General features: G+C 39.0%; 1 protein-coding gene across 5 annotated transcripts; it reads left to right on the top strand.

Annotated features, from left to right (window-relative positions):
* Positions 1–2,317: 2,317 nt before the first annotated feature.
* Positions 2,318–19,146, top strand: s100z (S100 calcium binding protein Z). Of its 5 annotated transcripts, none has more exons than XM_059974505.1 (3): positions 2,318–2,417; positions 3,443–3,595; positions 18,364–19,146. In XM_059974505.1, the coding sequence occupies exons 2-3, from the start codon at positions 3,455–3,457 to the stop codon at positions 18,526–18,528; spliced, it is 306 nt and encodes a 101-aa protein (XP_059830488.1). In that variant the 5' UTR covers positions 2,318–2,417; positions 3,443–3,454; the 3' UTR covers positions 18,529–19,146. The 5 variants fall into 5 exon arrangements, with proteins under 5 accessions (XP_059830488.1, XP_059830490.1, XP_059830489.1 ...); XM_059974507.1 differs by lacking the exon at positions 2,318–2,417 and adding an exon at positions 2,435–2,706; XM_059974506.1 differs by lacking the exon at positions 2,318–2,417 and adding an exon at positions 2,730–3,006.
* Positions 19,147–20,425: the final 1,279 nt, after the last annotated feature.

Here is a 20,425-nt window from a genome sequence, read left to right as displayed (position 1 = left end):
GGTCTGCCCGTACCATACCAGAAAGGTGAGCCAGTGTTGGCATGACTCGAGGACCTCTTTGACAGCCAGAAATTCTTAGTTCCTGACATCATATTTCCACTCAGCAGGAGTCAAGCGACAGGAAAGCAAACCACAGGGGTGCAGCCAACTATCTACTGGGAGAGTACAGGTCTAATTCTGACATCTGATGCATCAACCTCTATGATAGATGGATGGAATAAGTTTGGAATTTCCAGCACTGGGGGAATGGTGAAGTGTCACGTTAACCCAGAGAATGCTTGTTCTGCTTCACATGTCCATGGGAATCCTGCATAGGTCTTCTTGGTGAGTGCACTTGTGTGAACCACAATGGAACTGAAGTTTCTGAAGAAACAGCGATAAAAGTTTGCAAACCCCATGAAGCATCTGTTTGACCATAGATGCTTTGGGTCACTCTGTAACTGCCTAATCATTATACAGGTTCATTTGAACACCGAGGATATAACCCAAGTATGACAGCTGCACTTTGTAGAATTCACACTGGCTTGGCATAAAGCTTCATCCCAAGGAACCATCTGAAAAACCTCCAGGCATGCTGAACATGTTCCTGGTGAGAGCGGGAATAGATAAGAATGTTGTCCAATTATACAGAAACAAACTGATTCAACATGCTCCAAGCACATCATTTTCCAGGGTAAGGGTGTTGGCCAGGTTAAAGGGCAGCGTTAGGTGCCCAGTGCAGGTGTTGAATGCTGTCTTCCACTTGTTTCCCCACCACCACCCTTCACCAATGCAAATTAGGTTGTAAGCATTGCACAGATCTATCTTGGAGAGTCTGGTTGCTTCCTGCAGAGAGGGAATTTATTGAATGCCTTCGAGATGGCATTTTAGAGGAGTTTTGTCTTGCACATAATTAAGGAAAGGTGATCTTAGATTGGGTGTTGTGTATTAAAATAGAGGACTATGGGTAAGCCTAGTAATTTCTAAGGTATGGACATGTTCGGCACAACTTTGTGGGCTGAAGGGCCTGTATTGTGCTGTAGGTTTTCTATGTTTCTAATCCAGATTTTATTAGGGATCTTAAGGTAAAGGAGCCATTAGGAGGCAGTGATCATAATATGATTGGAACCCGCCCCCCTCCCCCGTACTGCAATGTGAGAGGGAGAAGTATAAGTCACATGTATCAGTATCACAGTAGAATAAAGGGAATTACAGAAGCATGAGACAAGAGCTTGCCCACGTGGATTGGAGGGTGATACTGGTGGGGAAGACAACAGAGCAGAGGTGGCTCAAGTTTCTGGGAATAGTTCACAAGGCACAGGACAGACATGTCCCATGGAAGAAGTAGTTCTCAAATGGCAGGGGTAGGTAAACATGGCTGTCAAGGGAAGTTAAGGACTGCATAAATGCCAAGGAAAGGGCATATAAGGTAGCAAAAGTGAGTGGAAAGTTCGATGATTGGGAAGTTTTAAAAATCCAACAAAAGGCAAGTACAAAGGCTACAAGAAGGAAAAAGATGAAATATAAGGGCAAACTAGCCAATAATATAAAGCAGGATACTAAAAGCTTTCTCAATTATATAAAGTGTTAAAGGAAGGTGAGAGTTGATATTGGACTACTGGAAAATGATGCTGGTGAGGTAGTAATGGGAGACAAAGAAATGGTGGATGAACTTAATAAGTACTTTGTATCAATCTTCACTGTGGAAGACTCCAGCAGTGTCAGGGAGCAGGAGTGAGTGCCATTGCTATTACAAAGGAAAAAGTGCAAGGCAAACTGAAATGCCTTAAAGTGGATAAGTCACCTGGGCCAGATGGACTACATTTCAGAGTCCTGAGAGAGGTTGCTGAAGAGATAGCAGATGCATTGGTTATGATCTTTCAAGAATCACTTGATTCGGGCATGGTCCCAGAGGACTGGAAAATCACAAATGTCACTCCACTCTTTAAGAAGGGAGGAAGGCAAAAGAAAGGAAATTTCAGGCCAGTTAGCCTGACCTCAGTGGTTAGGAGAGTTTTGGAGTCCATTATAAAGGATGAAGTTTCAGGGTACTTGGAGACTAATGATATAATAAGTCAAAGTCAGCGTAGTTTATGTGATGGGAGGCAGTGGACGTCATTTACTTAGACAGTAATTCTTTGTTCTACTGTGAATGCCCACAAGGAAATGAATCTCAGGGTAGTATATGGTGACATATGTGTACTTTGATAGTAAATTTACTTTGAATTTTGAACTTTGCATTAATGGATATTGCCTGTTTTTGAAGCCCTAGGCTCTGGCATGTCTTCTTTATTTTCTTTGAGGTTTGAAAACTTTTATTAAACATCTCCTTCATGGTGTCGCGGTCAGATTGTGTTGGATTACTTCCTCGTGAAGCAGTCTGGGACTAATTTTTCACTGCGCTTTCGAGCTGCCAGTTGCTGTATTGTCTGTACCTGGTAAGCTGTGCCTCAGAGAGAAAAGGGAGCTGTGGAGAGGAAATGGGCACAGTGTTTAATTAACAGGCTATTTTAGAATACATGCTACCTTTGAACAGTTCGACGTCCCAGAGAGAGACGGAAAGGAAGGAAAAAAGTGCATCCAACAAGGGGATTAAGACACCTGCTGCAGGAGCCAATAGGAACAATAACAAACGCTGATAACGCGGTTCTTTCGCAGTAGACTCAGAAAAAAAAGTAGCGGCTTCTTAAAAGCACGAATTATTTCATGAAGGAATACCGCTAATGGGTAAATTATTGGTAATAGGAAAGTGGGGCACGATTTTCGAAAGTCCGTTAAAGTGCGTTGTATAGTATGGTTCCTGTTTACATAGAGGTGGCCAGCCCCTGTTGGAGAAGAGCTCTCCCGAACACGCCGTCTGTAGAGAGACAGGAAATAACCATAGGTGACCCTCACGGGTGGCATCGTCACATGCGGCGAAGAAACCAACACTTAATTCAGCACCTTGGGAGGGCTGTTGTTTTTCCTTTTGTATCCCGCCGGCCGAAGTTTTTAATCTTATTATTGGCTGATGCGCTGATGGAATAGGTGTGTTTAAAAAGATATTTCTGCTATAAATTCAGCCGAGAGTTGCCAACTAGTCCACTGCCTTTCGCCCGCTTGATCCTTGTTATCTTTCCAAGAGAAGGTAATCATGCCCTCGTTTAGTTTTCTGGTTTATTCGGCTGTTCTGATCTAATGTATGTACGTGGATTTTTTACGGGGGAAATTTCTGATCGAAGTTGCTGAGTTGAGCGACAGTGCGCTCGTTTTCTTTCGCGTAATGCAATGATTGCGGTAATCATACACACTCGGGCTGTGGGTGGGATTCTGCAGCAGGTACAGGATTTCAGCCAACTATACGGGACAACTTTAGGTGATTGCCAGCCCGTTTGTATGTGGCATTTAGCCGAATCAGGAGGGAGGGAGGGAGAGAGAGAGAGAGAGAGAGATTCTAAAGTTTAGACTTTGTCTTGTTCCTCAGAACTCTGCCACCATGCCATCCCAATTGGAAGGAGCCATGGATTCGCTCATCCAAGTCTTCCATAAGTACTCCGGCAAGGAGGGGGACAAGTACAAGCTCAACAAAGGCGAACTCAAGGACCTTCTGCAACACGAGCTGCAACATTTCTTGACGGTAAGAAACATGGCGAAGGGGAAAAGGATGGATTGAATTCCACAGAGCGACAGAATCTTTCTCTTATGTTCTGGCGGAGAGTCTTCGACCTCAACCAATAACTCTGCTTCTCCTTCCACAGATGCTGCCTGACCTGATGGGTGTTTCCATCATTTTATGATCTTATTCATCTTTTCTTACTCTATTTTCTAAGTGTCTCAGTCAGCAGTTCATGACTTTCCCCGGCAGTTCATGACTTTCACCATGTGGAGAAAATTACTAGTGTTGAGAAGTTGTGTCAAACCTTGGAGTGTTATTTTAAGGAAATTAGGTATCAGTAATAAGATCTACTCTCTTCCCAAGTCTTATCCTTAAACACTTCACCTCCCTCGGGATTTAGATAAGATAATTAAAGGGAAACTCATAAACAAGAGAAGATCTTCAGATGCTGGAAATCCAAGCAACACACACAAAATGCTGGAAGTACTCAGCAAGCCAGGCAGCATGTGTCGAAATGAGTAAACAGTCGACGTTTCAAGCCAAGACCCTTCATCATCCCGAGTGTTGCTTAAAGAGAAATTGTTGCCATTAATAGAGGAAGTCCCACAGTCGGCAACAGGTTTACAGTTTTTGGAGGAAAGATACGGTATGGATTGAGGATTGTTCTTCACACGGAGAGTAGTTGTGATTTGCAGCCACTCTCTGTAGGGCATTGGGAACATAATCAATGGAGACTGTGAAAAGGGAACAATGGACATGAGGTAAAAACACTCACACATACACACAAGTCTGTGAGGAAAGAGTAAGGAATGGGACAGATGTGTTACTTTATTAACAACAGGCATTAGATAGGGTGAATAACCTGTGCTGTAACAATCATTCATTGAACAATGTAAATGTGATTAAAATGTATTATAGAATCATGAATATAGGCCTTTCAAGTAGTGATAGCTCTTTAAAAGTTTCCCCCTTCAGTTCCATCCCCCTGCTCTTTCCCAAAAGGCCAGGAAACACTTTTTCTTTAATTATACTTTTGCACTTTCCATCATACTTTCAGGCAGTGTGGTCTAAATAATATGTGTAAAAACTTCATCATCCCTTTAGTTATATTAGTTCAACGGATAGTATTAATATAGCAAGAAATATTATTGAGTTCAATTGGCACTAGGAATTTCAAGAGTTTGACCTTGTTATAAAGCAATATGAGATCCACTACTAAAGAATTAGACATTATCTTGAAAAGCAAATTGGATACTAATATAGGCAAAACGTAAATCTTTGCTGCCAGAACAGCTGAGCTAAACTTTAACTCAATAACTGTTTTGGTCTGCGCTTGATTTCTAAATCCAGAGCTGGAAGATTTGAGACAAAACCCGCTATTAAATAGTATGAATGCATAAATCCATTTAGGACAACAGTAGATAATACAGTTAGAGAAAGGAACAGAAGGACTTAATGGTGGAGTGAAATGAAAGAAGGTGGAAGAAAACTTGAAACGGAGCACAATGTCAAGTATGGGTCTGTTAGAGGAAGTGGTATACTCCTGTGTTGCAAAATACTACACAATTCTGTGTAATTTTTGACTGTAGAGGTTAATGTCTCAGTTTGGCACAAGCTGGCAAATTCACTGAAGGAATTTTCATGGGGTGACTTTGTCACAAATGGGAAAGTATAAAAAAACTCAGATCTATTTGCAACCCTGCACATTGCAGACTATCTAGTTTCAAATGTCAATCCCTGACTGATCCTGTGGATCACAGAACCTGCCTCTTCCTTTCGTTCTGTATCACGTCAATTTGTAGCTCCAGGCGCATAGATTTAAACTAAGTAGTAGAAAGTTTAGAAGGGTTGAGTGAAATCTTGCACTCAGAATGTGATTAAGGGCTGGAATTCACTAACCAAAAGGATGGTAGAAGCAGAAATCACCATTATGTTTAAAAAATTGCTTGAACGTGTTCTGGTAAAGCCATGGAGCTCAAGAGCTGGAAGCCGACATTAGGGTTAGGGTCAGATCTAAGGATCTCCAAGGAACATTTTTTGACCACTGTCTTCAAAGAATTGTCCGTGGTTCAATGATAGAAATTAACATTTAATCCCCAAAAGGATTGCATTGGTGCATAATCCAAAATAAATTATTGACATCCATCACTTTGATGATTTTTTTGCTTAAAGTAGGAAGATGGATGTCATTCCTGGGGGTGGGGAAGTATTTTCTATTACAAACTCCCTGTGTGGGCATTAAGTCTTAGTGAGTCAGGGAGAGTGAAATCTATTGTGGCACACATTCAAGTAATGCCCTTTATTCCTGACCTTAGAAGAGTACTCTCTGCCATTTCTTCTACCAAGCATTATGTTTGAATAATGTTGATGATTAATGGGCTTCATTAGAACATTAATGCTCAGAGGGATTTTTATTTAACCATCAGAGGAATGTTATAGATAATGGATAACATGTGTTATGCACCTATATACTCTTTTACAAAATTTGCTTATAAATATCAGGTTTGGTATATGAAACAGGCAGTGCAAGTGACGTTGCTAGTCAATGTTGCTAATTGAATGATTGCAATGGTGGTGGCATGGCTGTCAATCAAATTGTGCTTGATTCCCTAAGGTTTGTTTTTATTGCTGGTTTGGTGATACATCACATACACTTAAGGTGTTATACAGTATCTTCAAATTCATCATTCGTTTTCTCCAAAAAGCTTCCCATTCTAAAAAAAATCTAAGGAACAGTTCATAGTGTGATACTGTTTTCTAAGCATACAAACATTTCATAAAATATAAAGGCTTGTTACTATATTCTGTTGATGAATTAGTCAAGTTAATCATAATTAGTTTATTCTATTACAGAAATCAACATTTCAATGCTTAAAACAAAAATAAAAAACACTCAATTTGTAATAAAATTAAGATACTAAATTGTAATATATTGTAATTCGATCAAGAACCTAAAGGCCTTGAGCTCTGCCAAGCCCACAGATTTGCATATAATATTTTTGCTCTATCCAAATCTGTTTGAACAGGTATCATGTGCTGAAGTTCTTTGTATGTCAATGAATTCTGATGCTCAGTGGGAGCAAAGATTGCTGCAGTAGAATACCCCAGGCTATCAGGAACCCACAGTTACACAAGCTGCATGTTTTAGTGTTTGCTCTGACGATCTCCAAGGTTTCCCTAGTACATCACAGTCAGATCTAAGGATCTCTAAGGAACATGGTAATTGGTAGCTGGTGATTAGTAATTGGTCGGTAAGTGGTTTATTATCATCACACTTACTGAGGTACAGTGGAAAGTCTTTGCTTGCATGCCATCCAGACAGATAATTCCATAGAAAAATACAATGACGTCAAAAAGGAAAAAAATACCGAATACAGAATATGTGTTACAGTTACAGAGAAGGTGCAGTGTAGATAAGTGAAGTGCAAAGGTTTTGATGGGGAGAGCCCAGAGCACTTCCTTTTGCTGTTTACTACGAATAAGTCTATGACTGGTGTTAACTTTCTGAGTGGCTTACACCTGCAGACTGTTAAAAATTATTTAATTCACTGCTAGGGATGGTGTTATACATTGGCTATATCAATACACTGACTATGAATCTTTTTATTGACATCCAAAGGAGGAGGCTGAGGGGGATGCAATTGCCCGGGATAATGGAATAGAAATAAAAGTAGTGATTTTGTGGCTCTGAGATCAAGACCACTTGCAACCATTTGGTTGTAAAGTCATTTATGACCAGGATGTAATAATACTGGGGTTAGAAAAGGAGGGAAAAGAGAAGGCATTCAGACACTCACTCCCGTCCTGCATTGAATTCGACCATGACTGACAAATCCGTATGTCCTACTGGGACTCATAATTTTGCCTGATGAAGTCTACCAATTATAACACAAGTGAATCAGAGGTCCATAAGAAATAGAATCTTATTTCATAGCAAATATTGATGACAATGAAAGAAAACATTACTACCTTTGCATCAACGGAATCCCAGCCGTAAAAAGGCCATCTTCCCTGCCCATCTCCTCCTTCTGGTTCACCTCCTCCTTCCCATTCCTTCACAGTCCACTGTCCTCTCCTATTGGATCCCTTCTTTTTCAGTTCCTTACCTCTTCCACCTATCACCTTCCAGCTTCTTATTTCATCCCTGCTTCCCTAACCACTCACCTTACCCCTTACCTGGTCTCACCTATCACCTGCCAGCTTACCCACCCGCCACCTTCTTATTCTTGCTTCTTCCCCCTCCTTTCCAGTCCTGATGAAGGGTCCCAGCCTAAAACATCCACTATTTATAAACCTCCATAAATGCTGCCTGACCTGTTGAGTTCCATCAGCACTTTTTGTGTGTTACTCAAGGTTTCCAGCATCTGTGTCTTATGATGTGCCACTGACAGGTGTGGTCTTTTACCATATGGCATATGAAGGCAAATTACAATGAGCCAGAACATGCTCTCTAACACTGCCTGCACTAAGCATCTGTGTTCATCTCACTTTGCAATACTTCTTAAGCGTAGAAATGCAGCACTGGTCACTTTTTTATGTGGGATTTAAAATTCAAAACTGAATCTAAAGTAACATCCACTTTGTTACTTCTGACTTTACAAGGGGAGCCAAGTTCTCAAGTTTATCAAGAAGTATATCTCCTTTGGCTTTGGGACTAGCCAAAAGTATTTAAGTTATATCTTCATTTCATTTTAGAAACTTATTGCTCATGCATTTGTTTATTGCAGCCATACCAGATGTCAGAGAAGATAGATTGTTATTATCATCAGGCTCAAATGAGATAAACAATTGTGTGTCATCTACATAACTGTAGAAATCAGGTTTATGCTCTCTAATGATATCTCCACGGGGGAGCACAGGGGTGCTCTCTTCACAGAGGTGAAGAGTAGGGAACCAAGACAGATTCCCTGAGCAACACCACAAAGTGCATCATATATCTTAGAAAACTGGTCTCTAGGACAGACAAAAAAAAAATTTCTCTCTAGGATATAAGGCAATACAGAGGCTAACTCAGTTCTCAAAGCAATCTAGAGAATGCTGTGGTCAATTGTGTTGAAGGCAGCACTTAGATTAGAAGATATAGAACTGAGGCTCTGTTTGCATCGGTGCTAAGCCTAAGGTCACTGACAATTTTGGTAAGGCCTGTCTCCAGGCTGTGGTTTGCTCTAAAACCTTACTGAAACTTTTCTAAAATATTTTTCTCATTCTTGAAGTTGTTGAGTTGGTTGAAAATGACTTTCTAAAGAATCTTACCCAGGAAGAGAAGATTTGATATAGGCCTGTAGTTAGCTAGTACCTCACTATCATGGAACACTCTGGTGGAAGTAAAAGCAAAAACAAAAATATGGAACTCAAAGTTTGTAAATAATTATAGCTGGTTAGTTTCACTCAAGAGGGGATGGATGAAAATCTGGAAAAATGGTGAAAGCTGAAGTAACCCAAAAGTCTGGTAGAAGAAAGGAAGAACTGACAAGTGTGGACCACTGTAGATAGGAATGCATATCTTCGACATAAGTACAATAGACCCACTGGTACACTGACTTTACTCCACCAGCATTTAACATGAAGAAAATATACTGAAGTTGCTCTGGTGAAGGTCATGAATTATTGTTAAGCCCAGACAGCCACATGCTGCCTAGCAGAAAGACGAGAAGCATAAAGGTCTGGATCTTTGATGGTCAAAGACTGAGAAGCTCCAACTCGCAATGGAATGGCGTAATCTGACAGGAAACAAAGACCTATGTTCAGTCAAATGATGTTCAACCAGCTTGTCTAATTTAGATTCCCTGATATAGAATAGACTGCAAGGTGTGCAGTGTTTATTTTACAAGCCACCTCCATTCTGTTCAAAAGCTGTAATCTGTGAACTCAGGAATCTTTGATAAATCTATTGCTTGTTTTCCTTCTACGTTGCTTGGTTTCAAATTTTATCCTTGTAACTTTGACATTCTCTCCTCTGCACATTGCATTATTTTGTTATCTATTTGCGGCTGCCCTCTCATCTTCTGCTCTCCATGAACAGGTCCTCTCAAATGCCTTCTGCCTATATTACTTCCAGCTCACCACATCATAGCATCCATCACCATGGGCTCACTGCCCTATAATAGCTTGTGGTTATAGATGGAATGTCATAGAATGGTGATAGTGACAACAGTGATCCAATGGTTGGACTAATGACCTGGGAAAATGATTCAAGTCCCAACATGGCAGATAAACAATTTAATTCAATTAAAAGCTATAATTAGTAATGAAGACAATGCAAATACTGGATTGTCGTTGAACCTAGCCGGTTAACTAACATTATTAAGGGTTAGGAGAATGCTGTCCTTATCCACTTTGGCCTCTTTTTCTCTATTTATCCGACTACTAAAAATATGACTCTTTGATCTTTCATTTTCCTTGAACATGGGTTAAAAAGCCATTTGATCCAAAGCATGTTGGGAATGGACAATAGATTTTGGCTTTGCCAACTGAACTCACCTCCCATGAAGTAATAAATGAAAACACATTTCAAATTCCCATTTCATTTTTCAGATCCTACCATGGCCCAGACCCTTCATGTCATTGACATCAGTTCCATTGTTACATCTTTCCAATCTGCATTTCCTTTAGAGTTGGCTTCTGTGTATCCCAAATTTTAATTGCTCAATAATTGGCAACTCTGCCTATCATTGGGAATTCCCACCCTAAGTCAGTCTGTTGCTTCTTTCCTGCTTTGATGCTCCTTAAAGATCTAAGTCTTTGTTGCATTCCTTAATATCTCATTCTGCAGCTCAGTGTCACATTTTGATCAAAATAAAAAAATACAGCCAGTCATAGATTTTTGGTGTTGGTTATGTTCTCTTGAAATTTATTGCAGTCCACTATATGTTTGCTAATTACCCCAGTTTTGTTTCATCAATAAGCATTAATAACAAGATTCAAAGTTCAAAGTAAATTTACTATCCAAGTATGTGTATCTTACTATATAGAATGTAGAACTGTCCAGGCCGTTCAGCTCATGACATTGTCACAAAACTTTCACCTACTCCAAGAACCAATCTAACCCTCCCTTCCCATATAAACCTCATATTTTTCTTTCATTCATGTGCCTATCTAAGAGGTTCTTAAGTGTCCCTATTGTATCTGCCTCTGTCACCACCCCGGGAGTGCATTCCACACATCTAACACCATAAAGTTATGTCCCCTTGTATTAGCCATTTCCTTCCTGGAAAATAGTCTCCGGCTGTCCACTCTATCCATGCCTCATATCATATTGTACACCTCTATCAGGTCCCCTCTCATCCTCCTCTCCAAGCTCACTCTCTTAAGAATTATTTTCTTGCAGGCACTTACAAAAGAAATACAACAGAATTTCACAAAAAACTCTGCATAAACAGACAAAGACAGACACCCAATGTGTAAAAGAAGAAAAACTGAGTAAATAAAATAAATTATACTGAGAACAAGATTTTTAAAGAGTCCTTGAAATGAGTTTGTAGGTCATAGAATCAGTTTAGAGAGGTGGAGATTGAACTTGGAGGAACATAAGATCATATGACATTGGAGAAGAATTAGACCATTTAGCCCACCATTTCTTCATGGCTGATTTTATCCCTCTCAAACCCACTTTCCTATTTTCACCCTGTAACCTCTGACACCCTGACTAATCAAGAACCTATCAACCTCTGCTTTATATATACACAAGGACTCAGCCTCCACAGCCATCTGTGGCAATCAGTTCCACAGATTCACTATTCTCTGGCTAAAAAAAAGTCCTCCTCATCTAAGTGGATGTCCTTCTATTCTGAAGCTGTGCTTCTGATCCATCATAGGAAACGTCCTCTTCACATCCACTCTATCTTTGCCTTTCAATATTCGATAGGTTTTAATAAGATCACCTTTCATTTTTCTAAATTCCAGAGGCATCACAAACTCTACATACGAAAATCCTTTTATTCCTGGAATCATTCTCATCAACTTCCTCTGGACTCTTTCCAACACCAGCATATCCCTTCTTAGATAAGGGGCCCAAAACTGCTCTCAATGCTCCAAGTGTGATCTGACCAGTGCTTTATAAGGTCTCAGCATCGCATCTACACAATTTCAGGAGCTTTATGCAACTTACATCCGGTCTCTCAGGAATAAATATACTGACTCCTCATATTTCTCATTTCTAATCATAACAATTCAATGTAGTGCTTTATTTTTATTCTGATTTATGCATTGCTATGCGGATGATACAGTACTGACAGCAAACAGCGAAGTAAATTTACAGAAACTAGTATCTACCATCAACAGACAGAGCGAAAGACTTGGACTAACCTTAAACTAAAGGAGAACTGAAGTAATGGTAACATCAAAGAAACCTGAAATCCCAAACTGCAGGATCGTATTGGGAAATGAAATCCTGAAGCAAGTTCACAACTTCAAGTACCTTGGGTCATGGGTAACATCTGATGGCAAATGCGAAACAGACATAATAGCAAGAAACAGCATTTACCAAAATGAGAAACATCCTAATGAGAAAGGAAATAGCAATTGACATCCACCTTAGAACTCTCAGCTGCTACATTCTCCCTATATTGATGTGTGGCTGCGAGTCATGGACCGTCACAAATGCAATGGAAAAAAGAATCAATGCAGCAGAGATGTGGTTCCTCAGAAGAATGCTATGCATATTATATATGGACAGGATAACCAATGAAAAAGGTCTACAGAGAACGAAAACAAAACGTACATTACTTAAAAAAAACCCCGAAAACAGCAATCAAAATTCTTTGGACACGTCTTGCGAAAAGAGACATTAGAACATTGAGTTACAACTGGAAAGCTGGAAGGAAAAAGAAGCAGAGGCAGACAGAGAATGAGAATGATAGATGGATTAACATCACGGTTAGAAACAGGGGAGGCAACAACTACAATTCGGAGGGTCAGGGACCATGATGGATGGAGAGACATGATTGCTCAAGCCGTATGGCAAGGCATCTGAAAAAAAATGTTGATACTTTACACAATACATTCCATATAATTTTTCATTACAAAAGTATCTCTTGAGCAACATCTTGTTGAGTTATTTGACAATTTATTACATGATTTCCACTCACTCACGTGAAAATTATCCCTGTTGGTTTAATTATTTATTGGGATACAGCGCGGAATAGGTTTTTTTGGCCCCTTGAGCCATGCTACCAGCAATCCCTGATTTAACCCTAGCCTAATCATGGGATAATTTACAATGACCAATTAGCCTACCAATCAACATGTCCTTGGACTGTGGGAGGAAATCAGAGCACCCAGAGGAAACCCACGTTGTCACAGGGAGAACGTAGCAAGCAGCGGCAGGACTGAACCCGGGACACCTGTACTGTAAAAGTGTGGTGCTAACCACTATGTCACTGTGCTACCAGTCTAGTCAGGCCGATCTTTCCATTTTACTGCAACACGTAGACTGCCTTGCATTGATTCAACTTGTAATTTATTGCACAGAGGCCATATCTATAAATAAGAATAAGCCATCTTCAATATGATGCAGCTAGGTAGGCATTATTGAAAGATTCATCAAATCATCACCAGGAGCAAAAGAGTAGCTCAAAAACAATGTTGATTTCTGTATCAATTAGTTGCAATTAACTGCTGTAAACAATTACTGGTTACATTCAACCATGGATAAGCAAAACAGTGTTTTATCTATTAGTTCTGAACCTTTTGTAAAGTTCCTCTGACCTACAACCACACTCTGTGAGGGAGACTAACCGAATCCTGAGAAAAATGATAAATAATGTTAATTTTTAATGATATTTCTCCAGTGTTTCTAATTCGTTGCTGAAGGTAAGTTCGAGATGGGAGTATTCCATTCTTGTGAATCACTGGATATTTGGTTATACATTTTAGAGGTTAACAAATGAAATGGCTGGTTCATAAGTCTGAGTGTCAGATGTTCTGTTTCCATACGTGATGAGCTCCTCCCTTTTGTTGTATGATCAGCAGAGGTAATGGCACACTGAGGTGACCGCACTGTGTTTCTTCGGGTATATATTTCTTGTACTTGGGAATACTGCACTGCTACCTCGCTGGGTCAAAGTCCTTGAACCTCCGATCCAATTTCACCGTAGGAATAGCCATGCAACCTGGAATGTAATGGTGAGTGATCGTGTCTCAACAGCACTTCACCATCACGGGAAAGAATGAAATGCAATGAAAGCAGTCAATCCCAACAGCTTTTAGTTATTTTCTCCATATGATCATTTTTGTTGAAAGCCAAGAACATCTACAGATGCTGGAAATTCAAGCAACACACACGGAATGCTGGAGGAACTCAGCAGGCCAGGCAGCATCTGTGGAAAACAGTAAACAGAGATTCTGCCTGGCCTGCTGAGTTCCTCCAGCATTTTGTATGTGTTGCTAATATTTTAGTTGTACCAGGCAAATCTGGGCTTTTAAAGTTTAAATATAATACAGTGAACTATTGATTAGTTCCTAAAGGTTTATTTCCTATTTAGTTCTCAGTGGAATTATCTTGGATTTATCTTGGACTTACGAAGTTGTACATTTAATCTTTATAAGTGAAGGTAAAGCATTAGTCCATATGATTGCCTGTAGGTGTGAATCAGTTTCTGCTGTGCCAGATCTCACCATAGAGTCATAGAACACTACAGCACAGAAACAAGCCCTTTGGTCCATCTAGTTTTTGCTGAACCATTAATCTGCCTGGTCCCATTTTGCATGCACCCAGACCAAAGCCCTCCATCCATGTCCCTATCTAAATTTCTCTTAAATGTTAAAATCAACCCACATCCACTACTTGCACTGGCAGTTCATTCCATACTGTCACCATCCTCTGAGTGAAGAAGTTCCCTCTCATGTTCACCTTAAATATTTCACCTTTTACACTTAACCCATGACCTCTAGTTGTAGACTCACCCAACCTCAGTGAAAAAAGCCTGCTTGCATTTACCCTATCTATACCCCTCGTAATTTGGATACCTCTATCAAATCTCCTTTCAATCTTGTAAGTTCTAGAGAATAAAGTACTAACCTATTTAACCTTTCCCTATAACTCAGGTCCCCAAGTTCCAGCAACATCCTTGAAAATTTTCTCTGCATTATTTGAATCTTATTTGCATCTTCCCGTTAGGTAGATGACCAAAACTGGGCACAATACTCCCAAATTAGGCCTCACTGACATTTTGTAACATTTCAACATAACATCCTAACTTATATACTCAATACATTGACTTAATGAAGGTCAATGTGCCAAAAGTCTTTTTTTAATGATCCACTTGAGACATCACTTTCAAGGAATTATGGACATGTATTCCCAGATCTTTCTGTTCTACCGCACTCCTCAGCGTCCTAACGCTCACCTAGTCTGGTTGGTCCAACCTAGTCTGGTTAGTCTGCGTTAAATTTCATCTGCTATTTTTCCAGCTAGTCCAGATCCCACTGCAAGCTTTCATCAATGGCAGCAGATTGACAAAATCCTTTGGGAAATGCATGATTAGTGAGAGAGTTAATTCTCCAAGGGTTTCTTCAGTCATCCAACCATCTTTCTATAGGTTATAGCTGAAAACTGGGATAACATCAACAGCAATTTAGCACTAGGAATTCTGGAGGCATGTTCTATAGGGAAAGCCAGCCAATTCACATGCCTTTCAATCCAAAGAAGTAGAAACTGACTTAGCTTCAAAAGAAAGGGTAGCACAATGCTTTACAGCACCAGCGACCTGGGTTCAATTCCCACCCCTGTCTGTAAGTTTTTATTTTCTCCCTGTGATGGAGTGGGTTTCCATCAGGTGCTCTCATTTCCTCCCACAGTGCAAAAACATACCATTTGGTAGGTTAATTGGTCATTATAAATTGTCCCGTGGTTAGGCTTTGGTTAAGTCAGGGGTTGCTGAGCAGCGTGGGTCAAAGGGCAGGAAGGGCCTTCTCTGCACGGTATCTCAGTTACTGAATAAATTAGTGTTAAAATCTAAAAAACTGAAGATGCCAGAAGACTGAAACAAGAGTAGAAAATGCTAGAAACACCCAGCAGCTCAAGTAGTATCTCTGGAAGGAGAAAAAGAGTTAAAGAGTCAGATCAAAGATCATTCATCAGAGCTGATAAAGCTCTCAAGGAGCAAATCAGTAAAAGCCTGGGCTTTATGGCCTGTTAATGCTTGGGATTAATGGACCTGGTCTCCATGTGAGCTTTGAATAAATTGTTGTTCCAGTTAATGATTCCAATTTCCATATCTGGTGTTGTTTACTTATCCCTTTACTGACGAGTGTGTGACATATGGTGGGTTTGCACAAGGGCTGCATAGTGAAGCAGCTAACAGCAAACAGCTCCAGCCATTGGGTTCAACCCTGACATCCGATGTTATTGGTGTTGAGTTCATACCTGTGACCAAGTGGATTTCTTCAAAGTGCCCCCCTGTCCTCACACATCCCAGAGAAGTTTGGGGTGGTAGATTAATTGTCCACTGTTACTTGCCCACAATGTGTTGGTGGGTGATAGTATCTGGGAGAAGCTGACAGGAATGTCGAGAGAACAACATGGATTGGTGTGGGATTATTAAAAATGGGTGCTTGATGGTCAATGCAGGTTCAGAGATTGGGAGGGCTTGTTTTTGTGTTGTGTGATGCAATAACTGAGGGCTTAGAATTCAAAATTCCTGCCCCATTCTCCCCTTCTCCCTCAGAATTTCAAATGTCAAACAAATGGCTATAGCGGATAGCTGATTGAATTGTGATTTTCAGGCAGAAGTTATTTTCTGAAAAAAAAGTTTTCAAATGTTTTAAAATGAAATATCCAAATAAATAAACTCAAATATAATATATTATTTTACAAACTGAAATATATTATAATAATTGCATGCATGCAGTGACACAATATACGTGTTGGAAGCAGGGTCTTGTTATAACATCTGTATTGGTCTCTAACCCCACTAATAGCCCAGAGGTAGGTGTGGGACTTGCTGAATTAAAAGTAGCCTAATGTAACTACTTTAAATGAATAGTTTCTATTTTTGGGGAGATTAAAGGCAGAAAAGGATGAGTCAATATCAGCAAATGAGTAAAATGGCATGTCATTGCAGTTGAGGGTCAAATATAAACATTATCCTGCCACTTAGGTTTTATTTTGGATGCTAAACAACGCGCTACACATTTCAAGCATTTTCTATTATAAATTTCATTGGCGATGATAGCAGATAAAGGCTTAATCTCTTTGTATAGCAATATTCTCTTATTCTATCAGCTGAGATGCAGTCAGCTCCAGGGTTCAGTGGCAGCTGCTGATAGATTCTGGTCAGTGCAAAGTATTTCAAATCATGCATCAAGGTGGCAAGGTTTAGGGACATTGTTCAAGTAAATCTCATCAACCTCTTTACTGTTCATTCTAAATTCCAGCACCTAGGGAAGAATCATAAGAGGGAAATTAAAACTATCAAATGTATGTACAACCAACGTAGCCTACTTATTATCAACAGAAATATCTTTCACTGAAGGAAATAAACTTCCACACAATTCAGCTTGGTTGAATGCCCAGAAAGCTGAGGGAAATGAAAACAGTTTAATGTCAGCATATTTGAGTTTCTCTGAGATGCACAATCGTTATTGTCAATAAACTTACAAACCGATAATTTCAGCTCTCCAATTGTTCAAGTTCATCTGAAAACTTAAAGTAATCATAGTGACAGAAGTAACACCTAATTCACTGGAAGCAATCTTAACTTAAACAAATGGACTACTTCTCTCCAATGATACTTAACCTTTGGTTAATATGGGACTGAATGTAAGATGGGGTTATGATCCTATCTTAACTTTGCCTGCTGATTAGTTTAAATTCAAATGATCCCCATGGCTTCTGCTAACACATAGTCCCAATATTCAATCAATCAATCCCAATTTTCAATTCCAGAAAAAAAATATGTTGCAAAATGTTTATGAGCTAATTTGTACATTTAAAGCACAATTATTATATCTACACAAATCAGTAATAGAAGGTCTGCTTTATGTCGGGAATGGTAAATACACGTGATTAAATAATTCTATTCTTTCAGTAAATCACTTTTATCACCGGAACTATTATTTGTTCAAAACTGAAGCATATTTGGGTAGCCCATTATGATAGCCCATTATGGTAGCTTTATCATTTTATTTTAAGTTTTAATTTCCATTTTGTCTTTGTTCCTCGCCACATCTTTTGGCACATCAGGTGACAACCTTTGCCATTTCCTTAGCGTTTGTTTTTTTATGAGGCTGAGATGCTATCTCAATGTTCATTTCATTTCATTTTTCAATCTTGTTCACAATTAAAGAATGTATCAAATGTCCAGCTTCCAATTTTCTCCAAGCTTAGACATGACATAATGGAGGAGAGCCAATAGAATCAATGTTCAAATCAGCACAGACAGAAAGCATGCAAGGAGTGGGCCAGATTCGAACCCAGGACAACTCGCCTCCATGTCTGGTGTGGACACCACTACAGCTCCAGCTGACCATTTTCCATTTTACATAGAGCTAAATAAAACATTAATTCATTTGTTATCTTATCTCTGGGAATACTTGTGACATTTAATGATATATGAGTTTATCGGTGGTGACTAACAATACCCTACCATTGAAATTTATGTGTAAACTTTCATATAAGTTTTATTATTTATTTGTTTTCACTCTGTGCTGTTATGATCAATTTTTAAATAATCTGCAGTATTTTCTGGGTCATTGGATAACTTTTGAATAATTGACAATTCTATTTAGTGGTATTTTAATAATGTAGTGCCTATTATGCTAAATGACTAATCAGTCTTCTTTCTTTTCAGGCTCAGAAGGATCCATCACTAGTGGACAATATCATGAAAGATCTTGATTCCAATAGAGACAATGAGGTGGATTTCAATGAATTTGTTATTTTAGTTGCTGCTCTAACTGTTGCCTGCAATGACTTCTTTCAGGAGACACTTAGAAAAAAATCACAGGCCAAATAGAGCTTAAAATATATTGAACAGGCATCTTAGTAAATTCCATACTAAAAATGATAATTTAGCCTGCCACTTTTCCCATATAGAATTGCTGTAACTTCTATTATATGTGTATGCATTTTGTAAGTATATATAATTTGCTTGAAATGCAATAAAATTCCTAAAGATGTTCAAATGCTTTAGATAAAATTATTTCTCACCAGTATATTGTCAAAGAACTCCCCTTGTTAAGTTTCATGTATATTACTGTTTTCCCACACTGCCACCAGGATGGACAATCTGACCTGTTTTGAAATATATTGCAGTGGCCAGAGTGAGTTGGCAGCTTTCAAAGCAGTTTGCAGTTTACTTACAAAATAAAAATAACAAGTAGGTTCAGGAATAGGCTATTTTGCCTCTTGTAACTGCTCTGCTATTCAATCATACTGAGATCAAAGGATAATAACTCATATCTCAGTTAGCAATTGTGGTAAACTATGTATACCTGTCTGGACACGTCCCTGAGCTGACTGCTCCTGTGGCTCCTCCCACTGACCCCTGTATAAAGGCGATTGGGGCACTGCTCCTCCCTCAGTCTCCAGGATGTCGTGCTCCCTTTTTCTGTTAATAAAAACCTATCATTCACTTCCAGTCTCTGAGAGTTATTGATGGTGCATCAGCAATAAAATTTGCATGTAAAGTGTAGCACAAATGGTTTTAGCTACTAATTAAAATATGTACGTTAAAGTTGAAATAGTTTTTCATCTTCTAAACAAGGGGATAAAGTCAAATGGTTTATAGAGTTATGAAGTTAAATACTGTAAACATATTAAGTTAATATTTATTAAAGCATAGCATAAACTGAGAGGCTTACAAACTAGCATATGCATTGAAAATCACAATTCGAATCTTGATACCAGAATATAGTTTGCAAGGTTTTCATGGTATTTGTACTAGACTGAGTCCAGGGATACACAAATACTTTAAACTAGTAGATATTCACAGATTTAAGCAACATTGCCTTGTATCCTTTCTCCAAAAAAACTGTAACCTCTTTATGGTTCCTTCTATTTTTTTCTCTATATAGTTTATTCAGAAAAGGCTGAACTTCTCATGAACTCTGGGGAGTAGTTCTGCATATAAATACCTAAGTTATGATGTTGATTGCATTGTTCCCTAATGGATCAAATGTCCTGAGAATGAACCCCTCCATTAAGTAAAGTAACTTTAATCATCCAAAGTTTAACCAAGACCTAAATCCACAAACGTAGACCCATTTGCTTACAAGTTGTACTCTGTTGTCTCTTCTGGTAGGTAATAACCCCAGTCAATGATTGCCCTTGATATAATTGGTCAAATAACACCTTAAGAGCTGAAATGAATGATAGCTAGTCCTGTGTTTCCTCACTGAACAATATTGCCCATGGCAGCTGAAGAGCAATTGTCTTTTGAATAAGGAACATTATAAATCTGTGACTTGAATAGTTCACCACCATGTCAGTATGCTTAATTGCTGGTGCAGGAATTAAATATTTAATCTTCTGAATTAGTAATAAATATATTACTAAGTAAGCAAAAGAAGCACTTAAGATGACTTTCAGGTTTCTCACCAGTTATGACTGGCAATCCTGAAATATATATTCTGAATCAAATTTTAAATTGACAGGAATACTTCATCACAAATGGCAATCGCTGTATTCTGAATTGATTTACAGAGCTCCTAAAATTAGTAATCAAAATTCTAACTCTAAAAGAAAGGAATACTAAATCATATAGGGAAAATCAAAATAGTTAGTGCATAAATGTAAAGTGAGAGGCCATGATAATTGCCTCTACTATGAAGTGCTTCATGGTTCAACTTCATGGCACAAATTAGGGTTTGAAAAAACTGGCCAATATTGACAAACTGCCATAATTGCTAAAT

This window comes from Hypanus sabinus, chromosome 7, assembly GCF_030144855.1.
Source record: "Hypanus sabinus isolate sHypSab1 chromosome 7, sHypSab1.hap1, whole genome shotgun sequence".
Taxonomy (NCBI): Eukaryota; Metazoa; Chordata; class Chondrichthyes; order Myliobatiformes; family Dasyatidae; genus Hypanus; species Hypanus sabinus.
The sequence above is the reverse complement of the archived record's forward strand: the minus strand, read 5'-3'. Positions and strand labels throughout refer to the sequence as shown.